This window comes from Syngnathus floridae, chromosome 3 (genome assembly GCF_059516105.1).
Source record: "Syngnathus floridae isolate MCC-2025c chromosome 3, RoL_Sflo_1.0, whole genome shotgun sequence".
Lineage (NCBI taxonomy): Eukaryota > Metazoa > Chordata > Actinopteri > Syngnathiformes > Syngnathidae > Syngnathus > Syngnathus floridae.
This window is the reverse complement of record NC_142415.1, coordinates 14492982-14511085: the sequence shown is the minus strand read 5'-3', so window position 1 is coordinate 14511085 and position 18104 is coordinate 14492982. Positions and strand designations below refer to the sequence as shown.

The following is an 18104-nucleotide window of genomic DNA, read 5'->3' as shown; positions in this document are numbered from 1 at the left end:
TAATGTCATCTTAGTACATTAAAAACATCCAAATCCAGAGGCACCTCAGTTGACCTTTTTTTAAGATGGCAAACTCATAAATCCCTTTGTTGGATGTAACGTATAGCCCTCTCACTCTATTTCTAACTTTTAGCCTAGCCTTCCAGAGTCGATGAAATGTGTTTATTACTGTCATTGCCATCATTTACACAATCATAGATTGTTGTGATTCCAAACATTTTGAAGCATGCCTGATTGACACATTGATTTGAAATTTCACAATATGCAAAGTGATTCTATTCTATCCCAGTCACAGAGGTGGTGGTAAATTATAGTGTCTGATAACTACCTCACAAACTTTTAATCATAGCAGCTCCATCTGGTTAAATACTCCACTTCGCTCTAATACAAGCTGACTCTAACACGCTGAAATTAAATGTCTTGTTAAGCATCTTTATTCGGATCTGTACTATGATTTTATAGGCAATTCCTTGGCCACTAGATTTACCATGCTTTGTAGGAACTGGCAACATTTCTTTTGTTTGGTTTTTGTGTGTGTAATCTTGACATTTTCTGACTAAATACCCAACCAACACACTTCTTCAGAATATACATCATTGCAATTATCCTGCTCATCCAATGAGATGCAGTCCAAGAGTTTATTCAGTTCAAAGGACAATAAAAGTCACTTTTGGTTTACACGCTTGAAGAGGGAATATTTTAAACAATTTCCTCAAGTTTCACTTTGCAAATGTAAAGCTGTGCTGCAGGACACTATACTGATGGGCGTTCTACAATGTTTTTATTACTATCTATTTTCTCATGTTGCTGAATAGTCATTATAGTATAATAATTATAGTCAAAATACAAAAGAGCTCTTTTCCAATTTATTTTTATTTCACAGTCTAGAAGTCTGTTCTTTTTTTTTTTTTTTTTTAAGTTGGTAAATTATCCATTGGTGTGAATGCGAGTGTGAAATCTTGTGTTTTCCATGTGCGCTGTGATCGGCTGGCAGGCCGTCCAGGTTCTAACCCGCCTCTTGCTCAAAGTCAACTAGGAAAGACTCCAGTGACCCTAACGAGGACCTGCGGTGTACAAAATTGAGGGATAGACAGTTCTGTAAACTTTATCAGAGTTGTTTTCGTGTAAACATTAACATTAACTCACCTGGACTGCCACTGTGTTGTATGTTGAGTGTAATTAGCAGGCACATCTTTATCTCTGTGTGATGTAGAGATTGAACGAGGAGGCTGCGGTGATCCCGGCGTGCCAGCGTTTGGTCGCCGTAGTGGTGATGGATTTCAACATGGAGATGTGCTGACCTTCTTTTGCCAGTCTGCGTTTGAATTAGTCGGCGAGAGAAGCATTACGTGCCAGCATAATAACCAATGGTCCGGGAATAAACCCAGTTGCATCTGTAAGTACTCATGTGTTATATTTAAAATTGCTTTTCTGTTCTATTACTGCCCTCAAAAAAACTAATTAATTAAGTTTTCTTTTTTTGTTTATTTTCCCTTTGTATTTCCTTTCCTCGCTGTCTGTTTTCTTACCTAATCACATTTTTATAAAACCACTTTTCTTTCCAATTGTCCTTTATCCTCGTAGTCTCTTGTTTCTTCAACTTCACGGCCCCATCAGGGACGGTGCTGTCCCCAAATTATCCTGAGGAATACGGAAACAATCTCAACTGCGTATGGCTGATTATTTCTGAACCAGGAAGCCGCATTCACTTGCTCTTCTCTGACTTTGACCTGGAGCCACAGTTTGATTGGTTGGTGGTCAAAGACGAAGGTGAGGAGCACACAATTAACATATTGGTGACAAGGGCTGGGTGATATGGAGAAAATTTTCATGTCCCAATATTCATGCTCAATATCTCAAAATGACTATACATATGACTATAGCAGGAAAAGGGTGGCTCAAAGTCAACTAATACAATTATACAAATACAATATGGTGTAATTAATGACACTTTTGATCGCTGGCAAAATACTTGATTGTTTTATTATATTTGAAATGTTACAGTATTTTGCACTAAAAATATTTGCCATTATATTTGAACACAGCATATCTATTGCTGGCAATTGTATTAAAGGTTGTTGACTGAAAAAAAAAAAACAAGTCAAAGTGTCTGGTGATTGGCTGGTCATTAGAGCCAAAGTTGTGTTTAATTGACTGGCGATAAATTTGTCTCTGCAAAGACTTTCATCTTTCTGACAATGTTTTTGAAAATTGCAGGGCAATTACTACTGTTGGGCTGGGTAAACTGAAATTAAAGTTTCAAAGCCCCAGTCTTCTAGTTCGCTTCACTTTGTATCAATCAGGTCACATTACCCCGATACTGTCACCCACCACTTTGACTGTATGGTAAAGATATATGTGCACAAAGCATAAATCTTACATTAAAATAGGCTTCCCACAGGACGTGGCCGAATAGGGAAATACGATTTAAAAAACGGCATGTGGTGTATTTGAGCTCAATCCCGTCCACTATAATGTTTTTTTTTGGGGGGTTTAACTGGAGCCCCTGACAACCACCCAACATGAACACATTCCTGTATGGAAACCCGTCCTCTGAGCAATTTTCCATCCATCCATTTAATAAAAAAAAATTAATATGCTGTGATTCCACCTTGTCTCTGAAAAGAAAAAGCTACTTTGTACGTATATTGGAATATGCGCACTATGTTCTACCTAATGAAACCTGTGTACAATCAGTCCTTCAAGAGCTATTGCAACATTATGTATTACAGGTCTCCAAGGACACGAGCAGCCCTTTGAACGAGATTTTTCTCTTGTCATGGAGACCGAATTGTCCCGAAATGAATATCAGAATATACATTTGAGTAAAATAGTAGTTGTAATGAAGAGGAAATTGTGATCCCTTTATTCTCAGTCTCCTTATGGTGTCTTGAAAGGCTGCTTCTTTAGAAACTGCCATGCATCCTCCATTCTGTTATGTGAGTCATTGACGTCTGCCTGTTGCTTGATACCATGGCTCCCTTGATGAGTCTAAAGCCATTGAAAACTACTTTAGAAATGCGTATGTATAGATAACGAGTCATGTGTCGTGTCAGTCAGTCAGTGACATATGACATTTCAACTGTTTGTTACTTTCAGGTCTATCCGAGCCCACCACATTTGGAACGTTTTCTGGAAAGGATGTACCATCCCAAATCGCCTCACATGGACACATCATGAGACTGGAATTTCAGTCAGATCACTCCAATACTGGGAAAGGATTCAATATCAGCTATACAAGTACATACAAGTTTTTCATGCTTCTCTACTCTCAGACACTTTTTAATTCTGACCATAATAAGGTCAGTTTTCTGATGTTTTGTATTTACCCTTCAACCCGCAGTAGGTTTTACATTCAGCATTGAATAGAATTATTTTTGTAGCATCTGTCATGGTATCAGACAAAGAACCCAAATGCAGGAAGACAATATGGAGCCAGGTGTTAAGATGAACAAAGACTTCACTGAAGTTGACAGGCAGCAGGGGAAGAAATACAATTTGCTCCAAGGTTGAAAACTCCAGAAAATTCGGATAGAGCAGGCAAAGATCAGGAGCAGGTGAACAGCAGCAGATGTAAGCGCAAAAGGAAAAAAGAATAAAAAACAGGATGTGAAGACAACATCAACAAAAGAGCAGTAGGAAACTGATTCGGTGACAGCATTGCATGCACAGAATTGAAAACTAAAAAATAAAAACTTTTCCTGAAATACAGAAACTGGTAGCAGCATCCTTAGATGGTAGGTAAGATATTCCCAACAGTGCATGCCAACATCATAATGTTTTATTTATTTATTTATTTTATTTAAGTTATATTTTTTTATTTTTTATAACTATTCATTTATGTATTTATTTTATTATTTTATTTATTTCTTTATTATTTACAGCAAATAATATAAGCAGTTGCTACACGCATTTATTTCACAATGTTAAGTCGAGAATGTGAAAATCATATACGTACTTGGGATATTTCTATTTGTACTACTTTAAATCTAAAATATTCAATTGTTTATATTTATGTTTTTTTTTTTTTAAGCATTTGGCCAAAACGAGTGCCATGATCCAGGCGTTCCTGTCAATGGGCAAAGATATGGAGACCAGTTTCAGCTCGGCAGCTCGGTGGCTTTCCGGTGCGACCAAGGATTCATTAGGACACAGGTGATTGATGTTAAAATGTTACACTCTATGAAAAAGTCCATCCAGTAAAAAGATTAGAATGACTTTTTATCCGAGTGAAAAGCCTTTGCAAATCAGACATAAATGAAATTTGCAGGGGTCAGATCAAGTCACCTGCATCATTCAAGACGGAAATGTTGTATGGTCTGCAGCTGTGCCTCGCTGTGAAGGTAAACACACTCCTGTTTTTGATATGCATACGGGCAGAATTACTCTTTGAAATTTTCCGCATACTAAAATTTCCAAAGCATTCTGAGAAGTGAAGCCTGTCTGTCATAACTTATATATATTATATAGCTCCTTGTGGAGGCCATCTCACTGCTCCTACCGGAGTTCTTCTCTCTCCTGGCTGGCCTTCATTCTATAAGGACTCTCTCAACTGCCAGTGGGTGATCGAATCACAAGTGGATCACGCTGTGAAGATACACTTTGACAGGTACGACTTTGTTCTTTTTAGGTCACAAAGACTTTTTTTCTCTCTGCTGTGCCACTAAATCAGTTGAACATCAATGAACAGCTCATGTTATTCTAGGCTAGGAAAATGTTACTCTGTGACTAAATGTTGTGTTGAATTAATTGTGAGTGCATTGCTGGGTTGCAAGCAACAGAGGTGCTAATGGTTTCAGACCATAATTTAGATTTGCATAATATCGTTACGCTTACTCATTCATTCGCTTCGTTGGCTATATTTGCAAAGTATGTACTAATATCCATCATTGACATTCTATGATGATGTAATGACTGAGTCATGTTTTTCGCTTTAGGTTTTTGTTTGACGATAGCATTTTTTTTTAGCATTTACATGCAATTTTTATGGGGATTGCATTCGCAACTTTATTTAGTCAGGTGTTATGAGATGGTCAGATAAGTCTAAAAGTAGTATGCGGTGCAGTAAATGATTAATGTTGGAGTTTCACTTTTCCTTCTGGCATTGATCCATAAGCAGGAGCAGCATAGCATGAAATTGCTATGGATGAAATCTATCTATTTTGGAACTTAAACATAAAAAAAAGCACATCACCCTCACAGCCTATAAGGGATTTCATTTGTGGAGGATTGCGTTTATGCAAATGTGTTGTGCAGGCACAACTTTGTTTGGTTTTGTATGGAAATATTCAAGTCATCTTAGATTGCAGCTTGTGATTATTTTTTTTTCTTTGGTAGTCTGCTATGTTGTTTTCTGTTCCGGCAAATTACTAATTGCATTCAAATAACAGTCCATTCCTAAAATGTATACTCTTTTATAATGATAGTGTTCTGAAATTGAGGCCACTCAAGTTCAGGAACAATGTGTAAGAAGTTAGAATGCAGCTTGGGCTGGAATATACGTAAGCAGGCGGGAAGTGGTCTACTATGTAATCGAGATGCAGGTAAACCAGTTCCCTTATTTATGGGAAGCCAATCCTAGTTGATAGCTCTCAATACAACTATTATACTAACCCTAACCTCCAGCCCAGTCTTCTGTCTAATATTGTAATGAAAAGCATTTGAAATAAACAAAGATTTTGCCGTCTTTGCCTTATGTGTCCTCATGTTGTTGTCAATTCTGTTCAGGTTCCAAACGGAAGTCAACTATGACACGCTGGAGATCAGGGACGGTCCTTCGTCCTCCTCCCCCTTAATCGGTGAATACCACGGAACCCAGGCGCCTCATTTCCTGATCTCCACGTCCAACTTCCTGTTCCTGTTATTCACCACTGACAACAGTCGCTCTGCGGCGGGATTCAGCATCAGATACGAGAGTAAGAATTAACTGCGGAATGACAATTTAACACATACTGAAAAATGCAAATATAATCTCGTGGTCACAAGCGGGTAATGACACATTTGGCATGGAGAGTCACGCTTGCACATACATTCTTGACTATGACATAAATCTGCGCCTATTTTATGAATTCCAGGTGTGAAAATGGAGTCAGACTCCTGTCTTGACCCCGGTATTCCAGTGAATGGGCGTCGCCATGGCAGCGGCTTTTCCATTGGCTCCCGCGTGTCATTTACGTGCGAGCCAGGATATACTCTGAGTGATCAGGAGCCCATCATTTGTGAGCAGAATCATCAGTGGAGTCACTCGCTTCCCAGCTGCGACGGTGAGAATGTGTCAATGGTTTTAGCTCCCTTGAGACTTGCCGATTTTTCTCAAGTCAATAACCGATGTGATTTTTGGTTGGGTTCATTTTCACAATCGCGCTCACAAGTGCAGGCGCGATGTCGTTTGCCTAAAAGCATGGCTGCTAAAAGTCAGATTTTTGGAGAAGAATAACAAACTCACCTTGATTTGATTACAGTCCATTACAAATGACTTGGGCGAGTATGCGAGCAATTTGTAAGATGCTGAACATTTAATTTCAAGATAATAAGTGAATAAAAGAATGGTTATCTAACACCACTTGATCATAGTAGGATAATAGTATGTTTGGTTGGCTATGGCTGCATTTTTAGAGTGGTGCCTCTTGCAGCTGCCAGCTGTGTAATAAGTCTCACAATATTCAAGGTATCTGCATCATCACTCGCCTCCTACCTGAGTGTTTTATGGTCCACTTGTTTATTCAATAACTGATTTGGACAGGCCTGAGTAACAGTCCTTTTGAATGTGAAACCAATTAATGGCTTAGATTTGTGGTGAAGGGGAGGGGGGAGATCACTGTAGTGTTTGAACAAGTCAGGGCCTCCTAGTATTAGAAAGCAAGTGAATAAAAACATTTTTTCCATTTTTGCTCTCCCATTTCAATTAAGCAAAGCCCTACCATACAAATGTATTTCCCCAAGTTGGATATTGAAAGAAATTACTCAGGTCAAGAGGCACCACTGGCTGGCCACTGGTAGGCAATTTGGTTCAGCCGTATTACTTTCTTCTTCATTTTGAGAGACAAATACACCTTGAGGCATGCTTGATGATTTTTAAACAATGTTGCAATATAATATTAACGATTGCAACACTTGGCATGAATGTGTATTATAAGGTCAACAATTTGGCCTGTTCTATTTTTTTTGCATTGTTTCTCTGCTTTAAATTTAAGCTCAATCCCCCCCAAAATAATGAATGAATGAACCAACGAACGAACGAATGAACGAACGAACAACTGGATGAATGAATGAATGAATGAATGAATGAATGAATGAATGAATGAATGAATGAATGTCTAGTCAGGATAGCCCATTTTTTACTAACAAGCTCAGTTTGTTTTTTAATCACGAAATTTAAAAAATCAGTTTGCGTTTTCCATTTTATCCATTTACCTTGGAGAAATAATGAAATAATTAATACCTTGAAAAACGGTCACTTCTAATCATGAATGACCACACCCCTACCACCCCGATTCAGGAAGTAATTTTATTAAAGTGCCTGAGTTGTAAAGTATATACAGATATATTTCTCTGGACAGAGGGAATTCCTAAAAAAAAAAAAATTCAGATAATTGTAACAGATTTCAGGAGCATTGCATGTTCACCTTTTGCCAAACTTGCCTTTCCTGAAAAAAAAAAAAATGCACGCAAGTGACATATGAATGTCAAGGGCCCCATGACTTGATCTCCTAAATGTCAAGGTCACAGCATGCTTCACTCCACTCCTCTCCACTCCATTGCATAAACAACATTGCCGAGCATGCCTCCAAGGATTTTGTCCTTGGGGTGAACTTTTCCTCTCAGGATGTTGCAATGTTTGAAGTGCATCGCTATATTATGTTCAGAAAAAAATCCTTCAGACTTTATCCGTCAAACCAGCCACATGAGGGACCACCACGTTCCACCTCCTGTTTAAATCCACGGGGAAGGGTATACAAGTAGTTGCCCTTCTCGTCCTGACGGGTTTAAGGCCCTCTTAGAATACCCACACGTAGTTAGAAGTGCCTTGATGTGTGTCTGCGCCTTCTGTCTTCTTTCCTCTGTGGTTGTTTTTTTTTTTTCCTACTCTTTTTTTGAGGGTTCAGACAACTCATTGCTTGTTTTCTAGTTGGTGATAGGAGCCAAACAGTACACTGGTCTGTGTAGTTCAATTTTCTGTGAACTTCAATATTAAGGGTCTTTACACGTGATAAATGAGAATGTCTTGTGTGCGTGCGTGCGTGTGTGTTTGTGTGTGTGTGTTTGTGTGTGTGTGCGTGTAAGGGAATCAGCTGGGCCAAATGAGTGCTTAGAATGAAATAATTGAATGATCAGCTGAAGTGGGCTGGCACTGGATCAGCTGAGATTGCAAGTTTGTCAGCATTGCGCCCTGCTTGAACCAACACCATGCTCCATTAACTGTAATAGAGACACCTCAGTATATTATTATTGCATTTTATAGATGTTTTTTTCTGAGTGCCTCTTCATTTGGCTAAGGTGCTATGATACAACAGAATGTCACAAGTAGGCAGCCAAGCATTGGTGAATAAATTGCAAAGCCTACTGAGAAATAGATTGGAAAGAAGGAAATGAAATCTGTCTCCCTTAGCTATATTGCAAGCAGTGCATGCAAATTACAAAATAATCCAATTTCTTGATACCAGACACTTTATTAGGTACACATGCATAATTTAATGCGATCCAATGCAAAAGCCAGCATTGGGCAAGCTACTTGTAAAACGTTGCTAATGTAGCCAAGCCAGAAGTTATTCTATAATAAATGCAGTGTAACTGCACAAAGGTTACCCACGGAATAAATCCCGCATGCTAAAATACAATAAAATAATTTTAAAAAGCTCATGTACATCAACACTACTTGATTTGGCTGGAGTTGTTGCTTTATGTTGAGGTGTACTGTTTCTAATATTTTGGTTATCGTATTTGACTGCGCACAAGTGGCAGAGATTGAGTCTAGTACGTGACATACAGCCTAATAAAATGTATGCGCAAAGGAAAAACCATCAAAGTGTGTTATCTGAATATTATCTTTGAATAAGAAAATACAGATGCAATGCTATTTCCTTCCATTGTTTCAGGAAAAAAACAAGCATAATTTTATTATTCACCTTGCCTTGCCACTCATTTCTCCTCACATATACATCAACAATCCGTCGCCTTCCTCTTTCTCTGATATCATTCGTAAATAAGTATGCACTTTCACACTCAACAGATAACGTCTGCGCACAAATGTTTCTTTCAACAAGGGTCGTTTAGTCAGAGGATGTCCTAGTTTGAGGTGAATCCTGACAGGAGAGTGACGAACATGACGGCGGGTGATAAGGGCTTGTCAGAAAAGAGCGGAAAATAGATCTGACTCATCATTGCAACTCAGCTGATAGACTATATTGAAATATGACAAGGGAGGAGATAGTGGCAAAGCAGTAGATAAATAAAAGGAAGATGAGGGGAATCACTTAACGCACAGCTCTTTACACATAGACGAGATCATGGCTTTGAGGTGTTCTACTTTATTAAAATCAGTAAAATAAAATAATGATTTACCACACACATCATCTGCAATTCATTGAAGAGATCGATGTGATTTTCTCATATTTTCCAACATACACACAGTAAACAACTTGGCAAACTGAGTGATAATGCAGTTTGATTGAGTTTGATATCATCTCCAATGTGTTTGTATATTGGATCATCATTAAATTTTAATGGGAAATGAGAGACAGGGAGTCCATCTGGAAAAAAATACACTCGTCAACCCTTAAACATCTTTTCTGTTCCTCCATAGCTCTGTGCGGAGGCTACGTGTTTGGGAAAATGGGCACGATTCTTTCGCCGGGATTTCCGGACTTCTACCCTAATTCGTTGAACTGCACCTGGACCATAGAGGTGTCTCATGGTAAAGGTAAGACATCAAATAGTACACAATGGTAATGTCTCCTACTTCTTTCGGACTAAATTTAACCCTGTTGTAAGACTAGAGTCTGTTTCACATATTGCATTGTTATGGACTCTCTTATGCAGTTTGCATAAAGTTGCGTTCTGATTAGGTGAATGTATTCTTCTCGATTTAGCTTCTCCACAATGTGTGTATATGCCTCTGGTGTGTACCTGTCCACTAAAATTGACTTTGTGTCTTGGTCTGTCCATTTGTCATCCAATCATCCATTCAACTGGGTCAATCACTCCATTCAAACATTGTTTTCCTAGGAGTCCACCTTGTCTTCCATACTTTCCATTTGGAGGAGAACCATGACTACCTGTCCATCACAGAGAACGACAATTTTCTGGTTCCGGTAGCTCGACTGACTGGCTCCGTGCTCCCCCCTAGTGTCAAAGCGGGGCTCTTTGGAAATTTTAGCGCTCAGCTTCGATTCATATCGGATTTCTCCATGAGTTATGAGGGCTTTAATATCACATTCTCAGGTAAGACAACAACTTTTCAGATTCTTGATTGTGTGAATTTGTATGCATAATCTCTGGTCTTGTTAATCCTAAATATGATGCAGAGAGCAGGCTGGGAAAGACTTTTCCCCAGTCATGTACATTTGACTTTTAGGACTAAGTGTTTTTGTAATCATTTGCCTGATGTCTTTCAAATTTGTAGAATATGACTTGGAGCCTTGTGAGGACCCTGGAGTTCCAGCTTTCAGCAGGCGTACAGGATTCCGATTTCAAGTTGGCGACTCACTTGCCTTTTCTTGTTTCCACGGTTACCGACTCGAGGGAGACAGCAAGATTACCTGTCTCGGTGGAGGCAGGCGAGTATGGAGCAATACACTGCCCAGATGTATAGGTGAGACATAAGAATATCCAAGCCAAATTTTGGCAAGTCAAGACCATCATTACGCAGCTTTTCTAAAAAATATTCTGTTTCAGTTGCATCTGTTAGCCAACAAATTTTAAGTAGCATATTTTTAAATGTCACTTTGAGAGAAGTGTGATAAATTGGTAGCTTTCAAAGCTAATTTCGTCCCTGTGTGTGACTTGCATACGTTACATAGCATTCATTTATTTGTTTGTTTGTTTATTTGTTTATTTGTTTATTTATTCATTCATTCATTCATTCATTCATTCATTCATTCATTCATTTATTTATTTATTTATTTATTTATTTATTTATTTATCGGTTTTGTGGTTGGATGTTGAAGGTAGTTATTGTGCTAGTTGTAAACGTCCTGATCTTTAAAGCATAGTCACAGGGCGCTATTTTCGTGTCCGGCACAATTCTTGCATAAAGTCTGGTCTAACTGTGGTTATGAGTGCAGCTTTCTTTTTAGGGACATTTTCGTAGATGGCTGCTAATAGAAATATTTAATGTTGCTGTAAAGATAATCTGTGTAAATTTGACATCCAAAGATTAATTCGACAATTCTTTTTTTTTTTTTTTTGAGTAAAAGGTATTGGAATGTGACTGACAATTCATTTCTGTGCTATAACATCAATTATACAAACAATAAATAGTTATTTTTGTTCATTTTAATGTTTCATTAGGGCATTTAACATTAGCGGTCTAACAAATGATGCTGAAAGAACTTGTAAAATGAATTCCATTAATTAATGCCATTCCACAAATGTTGCCCAGAGCATATACGTACTATTCAACTATTTGGAATTGCAAACAAGAATAACCCCACTTCCTATATTAAGTTACAAATGTTGAATTAGTAGGCTCAGAAAAGTAGCATCAGCTGAATCAAACCCAACCAGCAAAGGTATCTAAAAAGTTGAGCTTCAAGGGTTTTTTTTCTGTTAAGACTGTCAAAGCAAGAACAAAAAAATGCATCAGAAATGTCAACGATAAATGGTAGTTGTCTCTGGCTGTGTGCTCGACTTGGTCTCTGCAGCCCAAGGTTGTTGAAAGGAAAGGATCCTACGTGATGCCGTGCAATCTTTGCTATAAGAGCAAGTCCAGAGATGACCCGCAAAAACTCTGAGACTGGACTGAAAAATATTTACTTTTACTAAACTGATTCATGAAAAAAAGGAATTACTGTGCTCAAAACCCAACCCACCCAACCCTCCTAAAAGCATCCTGTGGTCAAAAGCTTGAAAAATACACTACAAAAAAAATGCCACTTTGGAAAGGTTTGGTCATGTCAGTGGGTCACCATTTTAATGGCATTATGCAAGCAAGAAATGAAATAACAGTTTTAAGCGACAGGGGATACAAGCCGTATTTGTATATATATTTAGTTTTGGTCTTGTAAATATGAGATGAGACATTTGATGTCAAACCCAAATGTTTTCACTTTACAGCAAATATAAAGGAATTGGCCTCACCGTTTTAATATTTTAGTGAGGGGAGCCAGGGGACTTGACTGGGTTCAACCACTTTGTAAATGTCCCTCAATGTTCACAACAGACACTCCATGGGGAGATCATTAGCGCATTATGAAAGCCAAGTCACTCCCGCTTTCCCTATTCTAATTTATCCATGCATATTTTTAAACAGCTTCTTGTTTACCTTGTTTTTCCACATCAATCCTTTCGTCTGTCATTCCCCACTCGGTGTGCTTTTTTTACTTAGCAATTGATGGTAGTAATGATGAATTCATAATTTAAGACTTTCTCAGGTGTCAGTTACTTAGATATTATTAACCTCTATCTAAATTTTACGTCCTGATGTTCACAGGTGCCATCCTTTCTGTTCAAATGCTAAACAACAGCGTTCTCGTCTAATAAAAGCGTACTTGCACTTTATGCAAAATAAATGGACCTGTTATATAAAGCAATTTTCTCTACAATTCTCAGGCACATTAGGTACACACGTGTAGGATAAGCTCCAATCTGCCTTCACAAAGAAAATAGAGTTCATGTCTGTGGGAGATGTAATGACTCTAAATAGAATGTTTGTTATTGCCCCTGTGTAGGATTATGTTCGAGCTGAATAAAATAACCCCCCAAAAAAATAGACATATTATTCTATACTCTCTGACAATGTCAATTAAATAATACTAGAATAACAACATAACAGTACAGGTATAATATTGGAGGCTATGTTGTATTGGACTGTGCAACACATGCACATGCTTTTGTTTCATCTAGACTTTTAATTTTGCTTTGCTTTAATATCACACATTTTAAAATATATTATGATTTATTATGTTGTTGCAGTTGGTTGATTGTCATCACTGTTACCATGTGTTGATGTTATTAAGCTGTGTTTCCCTCGCTCCCCTTGTCATGGTCTTTCACACGACACACAGAAAGCCAAACGAGATATGTGAATGCTCAGAGATAATACGCTGAAATTGCACTGATTGTCATCCATGGTGTGTCTGCCCCTCCCTCCCTTTCTTTTGTTGCTATAGCTGAGTGTGGAGCCACCTCTCTGGGACCAGAAGGTGTTCTTGTCTCACCGAACTTCCCTTCCAACTATGACAACAATCACGAATGCATCTATCGCATCACCACTGACAGGGGAAAAGGAATTAGGCTGAAAGCTGAGAGTTTCTCTCTGCAAGATGGAGACTATCTCAGGGTATTTGTGCAACACACACAAACACACAAAAACCTAATTTGGACAACAATATTATGATAGACATATTTCATGTATTCAAATTTTATGTTGTATTCATCAAAAACAAAGGGATCCTTGCAACATCACATTTTTTATTTTGCAAATTATTCATGAGACAATCCACCAATGTTGCCAATGTTTTTTTAGCACGTCATTTTTAGCAAACTGTAATCACAATAATGAAGTATAGGACTGACTCAAAAATATACAATTTGATGGACTCTTGCCAATTCGTAGCTCGGCGTAATCCGTGAGGTTTGCACTCTTGTTTTATATGTTAACATGCTTGTACAAAAAGCACAAATACCCCTGCAGGGGTGTATTAGCCATGTTTCTATTATCACTGATTGTCCTCCTACCCCAATAGCAACAAAAGCTGAATGAATGAATGGATGGGAAACAACGGCGCTGAAGGATTGATTATTTCTTTGTTGACCCTCAGCTCATCACATTAGCTTCAGTTACTGCAGAGCTGGAGGGTGAGCTTCTTTATGCACGTGTCCCAGCGAGAATACTCCCACTGCCACATGGAGCCATTTAGTTGTCCATTTATATACCATAAAAACTGGTCAATCAGGAAATGGTCTAGAACTAGTATATTTTTTATTCAAGCCTACTAATTTTTACAATTACTACTCGTCTCACTGTTTCTTGTCAGAAAAGGCCAAATTATCTCAAGGTGAACATTTCTTTCTTCTATCACATGTGAAGAGCAGCCATATGAGTTATTTTAATAGCCATGACATTCTCTGACTAACACCCTCTAAAACTGCTTCAATTTACAACTTTTCCTAGCAGTATTAGGCCTAAGGCCATGGTTACGCCAATGTGTGGTTCGTGTATTATCACTATTAGGCCCCAAGCATAGACTGAGCCCATCTGTGGTTAGATTGTATTAACAGGGTTCTGCCTGACTTTTAAAGAGGCTTAACGTGACTGTAAATTAAATTGGAAATGTTCCCAGTGGGATAAGAATTACAAAAAGAAGAAATCCTGTTATAGGGAGGTGACACCAGGATGGCAAACAGTCATAAACATGATTCAAATAGCTCGGATGAAAGCCAAAAAGCCACCGATGCTAATATTATTTTTTTATACATCTTAGATTTACAGGAATTCAATTGAAGTCAGCTATTTGAGTCGTCATGTGCCTTTGATGCTAAATGAGGTTTGAGTAGAAATATGATTCTGTTTGCAAGCTGTTTAATTAAATCAATCACTCCTCTAATTTATTAGTTACCTTAATTTTTATATATATGTATATACATATATATATATACACGTATATATTTATATTATTTTCTCAAACTATAGTTTACATTCAGAAGTAGGTCGTCTGATGAAGCCACACCTATTCCAGTCATCAGTATATTGATATTTATTTAAAAGAAAAACGTTATACACTTTGTCCCCCTAATCATCATGTTTTATGATTGGCAGGTGTATGATGGTGAGAACAGTTCATCTCGTCTTCTTGGCAACTTCACCCGGAAGGTCATGATGGGCCATATTATCAATAGTACCTCCAATCACTTGTGTCTGGAGTTCAACAGCAATGCCTCTGGAACAACTCAGGGCTTTCATCTCACATACACAAGTGAGTTTGGTCACTTTAATGTGCTTTATAAACAGCCCCCAAGATCTGACTTTTGTCTTTTCAAGAAACATTTCCTGGCGTGAACTATCCTTGGCACAAAAGAGCTCTCAGAATACCTACAATTAAGAATTAATAACGTGCATGAACAATAAAAGATTCTCTAAAAGCCTTGGTGTTCGTTCGTCCATGTTGAGACAGTTCGTGTATAAATGGAGAAAATTTAACAGTAAACTGACTGGAGGAGCACAGTGCAGGATGCTTAATGTCATCTAAAGAATTGTCTTCTCTGACACAGACTTCTCTGGCGCATTCCAAATTCTCTTTCCACACATCTACAATAAGTAAAATATTAAACAACAATGGAAGTCCTTACAAAGCACCATGGTGAAAACTGCTACTGTCAAAAAAAAAAAAAAAGCTAAAATTTGACCTTAAAAAAGTGCTTGGATGTTTCACAGTGCTACCGGCAAAGTCCTATGAGGACAGATGAACTAACTTTGTGTTGTTTGGAAGGAAGTCATTAACAATGTGAGGGGAGGAAAAAAAAAAAAAACACACACCACCATCAACACGTCATTCCAATTTTTAAGTATGGTAGAGGGGTGTCATTGTTTGGCACCGCAGGGTTGCCTCAGGGCTGGATTCATTGCTATTAGTAAAGGAAACATAATTTTGTCAAGATACTTTGCAGAACTATCTGCCAAATGCTCAACAGAAGAAAATGTAATGCAACTATACAATGATCCAGCAGACTAAAGTAGAATGGCTTAAACTGAATAAAAAACAAACACCTTCTAAAGTTGCTGAGTCATGATCCTGACTCCCACAAGTTGAGCAGCTGTGGTGGTATCACCTCAGGAGAGCAATTCAAACTAGACATCGGAAGAATATTGCTGAACTGGAACAGTTGTGAAATCCAAAGCTCCTCTTGACCCTTGTGGAGGGCTGCTATACGACTACGGGAAATATTTGGTTAAAATGTAATTGTTGCTAAAGGAGGATCAACCACTATTTAAAATCAAACATACGTTTGTCTATTTGTTGTGAATTTGATGAAGATCAACTCACATTTCATAACAAAGCTCACATTTTATGACAATAATTTATTTGAAACTAATTTGTACTCTCCCAAACATTAGGAAGTAGGGGATTAGTTACTAGCTGAACTTGCTTGGTCAAGTTAATTCCTCTGACTGTTAGGGGGGAAAGAAATCATGGCATGTACTACAAATCCCTTGAGAATAGTATTTCACACTCAGCAAAATAGCAATTTCTTCCACTTCTGACAGGCGAAGAGTCTCACTGTCAGATTTCCAAGCAATTTCTGCTGATAGTTGAACCCAAAGTGCAGGAGTAGCAGTCACAAGCTAGCAAAAAATATGTTAATTCTTAAAACACAGCCATGTTTTCAAAGAGTTTGAGAGATACTGCGTTTTGATACTGCTGGATGACCCCCCCCCCCCCCCATAAAAAGTCTAATCATCAATTGGAGGAAAGCAGTTGGTCAAAGTGAGTGTGACAAATAGACTGAATACAGATGAGCAATTCCTCTCAAAGTACATGTTGTCGTCGTTCTTGAAAAAACTACACTTTGTCGTTTAACCAATTCTCTTAATATTGTTGTATTCTAGGTTTTGACCTGGTACGGTGTGAAGAACCTGGTGTCCCTAGCTATGGGTTCAAGATCCAGGATGATGGACATTTTGCCAACACATTTGTCCTTTACTCCTGCAACCCTGGCTACAGTCTCCATGGAAGCAGTACACTGACCTGTCTAAGTGGGGACAGACGCGTCTGGGACAAATCACTTCCGTCCTGTATAGGTTTGTATGCCATCAAAGAAATCAGTATTGAAAATCTATGATCTAGCTAATTTTTGCAATTGTGTACTTAGTTCAAATTTTTTAATTATAGTATTTTTAATAATTATAACTACTTTAGCTCTAAATGTGAACTGAACATTGAACCAGTTTGCACAAAAAATGAACTTTCCCAACACCAGATCATTGTCGCCATCTTTCCCATGTGAGTCAATGAGTAACTCTAAACAATCATCATTTGGAGTAGCTGTAGTGTTGCGCCTAGAAAGCAAACTTCTGTCCTTTCAAGCCCAAGGCAACCATGAACCAAAAGAGACTTTTACTACTAAAGGGTACCAAAGCATCCAAGCACTGTCACAGTGAATTGGTATTTGTTCTGCTGTCAAGTGGCCGCAGGGCTGCTGCTTTTATGTAGAATGCTGCCCAGTGTGGCCAAGACCAAATATCAGGCACTGACCCAAGTCAGTGGCACGCGTCTGATATTATTCTGTCCTTTGACCGCATGTGCCCACTATCCATTCTCATGTATGGACTGCCACTTTTTTTCATCCTGAGGTATACCCATGTAAATCCTACATGTTCTAGCTCCGACACAAACCTCCCTGACTGCTGGAGTGATGCCTAACACTTAGACACTACCTTTACCGCAAGAGCGCTTGGCATTCAAAACTTGGAACGCCCGCCTCACCAAGCTTGCCTTGCCGAGTCCCAGTTGTTGGAAGGAAGCAGGGACACACTTCACGCATGTTGTCCATCATTTCTTGCCAGATGTTTAGGCCTGAAGCAGTGCAAGCATTGGAACGCAATGCGGAAGTAACCGAGTCGGACTCCAGTGCGCCCACCAGCTTTGACGAAGCTGAGACACAAAGCGCTTCTTTTTTTTTTCCTTTACCCCTTGAGACTGCAAAAATCTATTTTCAACATGCCTCCTACGCACCGTGCTCCCAGGGCCCCCTCATTACTAGTCATGTGATCTTAACCGGTGGATCCAAAAGTGACACAGAATTGATCTCCGATCATTCAGATACTACATATCATATGTTTAATTCACATCTTACATTGTCCAAGATGTGTAAAAGTTAAAAACTTCAGTGTTGCTTATGCCATTGGCAGTAGAACTCACAGCCTCAAATTCTCTAAACTAGAACAT

At 38.5% G+C, this 18104-nt stretch overlaps 1 protein-coding gene and 1 long non-coding RNA gene across 4 annotated transcripts in view; one reads left to right on the top strand and one right to left on the bottom strand.

Moving 5' to 3' along the window:
• LOC148400706 (CUB and sushi domain-containing protein 1-like) overlaps positions 1-18104 on the top strand; it is a 276392-nt gene that overhangs the window by 190739 nt on the left and 67549 nt on the right. For all 3 annotated transcript variants that reach the window (XM_088370818.1, XM_088370816.1, XM_088370817.1), the window contains 14 exons: positions 1214-1396; positions 1585-1770; positions 3100-3240; positions 4034-4155; positions 4271-4343; positions 4471-4609; positions 5728-5915; positions 6075-6263; positions 9803-9919; positions 10225-10440; positions 10622-10810; positions 13329-13498; positions 14978-15134; positions 16766-16957. In XM_088370818.1, the coding sequence (XP_088226944.1) occupies positions 1214-1396; positions 1585-1770; positions 3100-3240; positions 4034-4155; positions 4271-4343; positions 4471-4609; positions 5728-5915; positions 6075-6263; positions 9803-9919; positions 10225-10440; positions 10622-10810; positions 13329-13498; positions 14978-15134; positions 16766-16957 (2262 nt within the window). The remainder of the gene's footprint in view (positions 1-1213; positions 1397-1584; positions 1771-3099; positions 3241-4033; positions 4156-4270; positions 4344-4470; positions 4610-5727; positions 5916-6074; positions 6264-9802; positions 9920-10224; positions 10441-10621; positions 10811-13328; positions 13499-14977; positions 15135-16765; positions 16958-18104) is intronic.
• Positions 927-4569, bottom strand: LOC148400707 (uncharacterized). Its single transcript, XR_015857455.1, has 3 exons — positions 4502-4569; positions 1147-1315; positions 927-1064 (listed from the first exon to the last, which is right to left on the bottom strand). It is a non-coding gene; the product is annotated as an uncharacterized LOC148400707 (long non-coding RNA).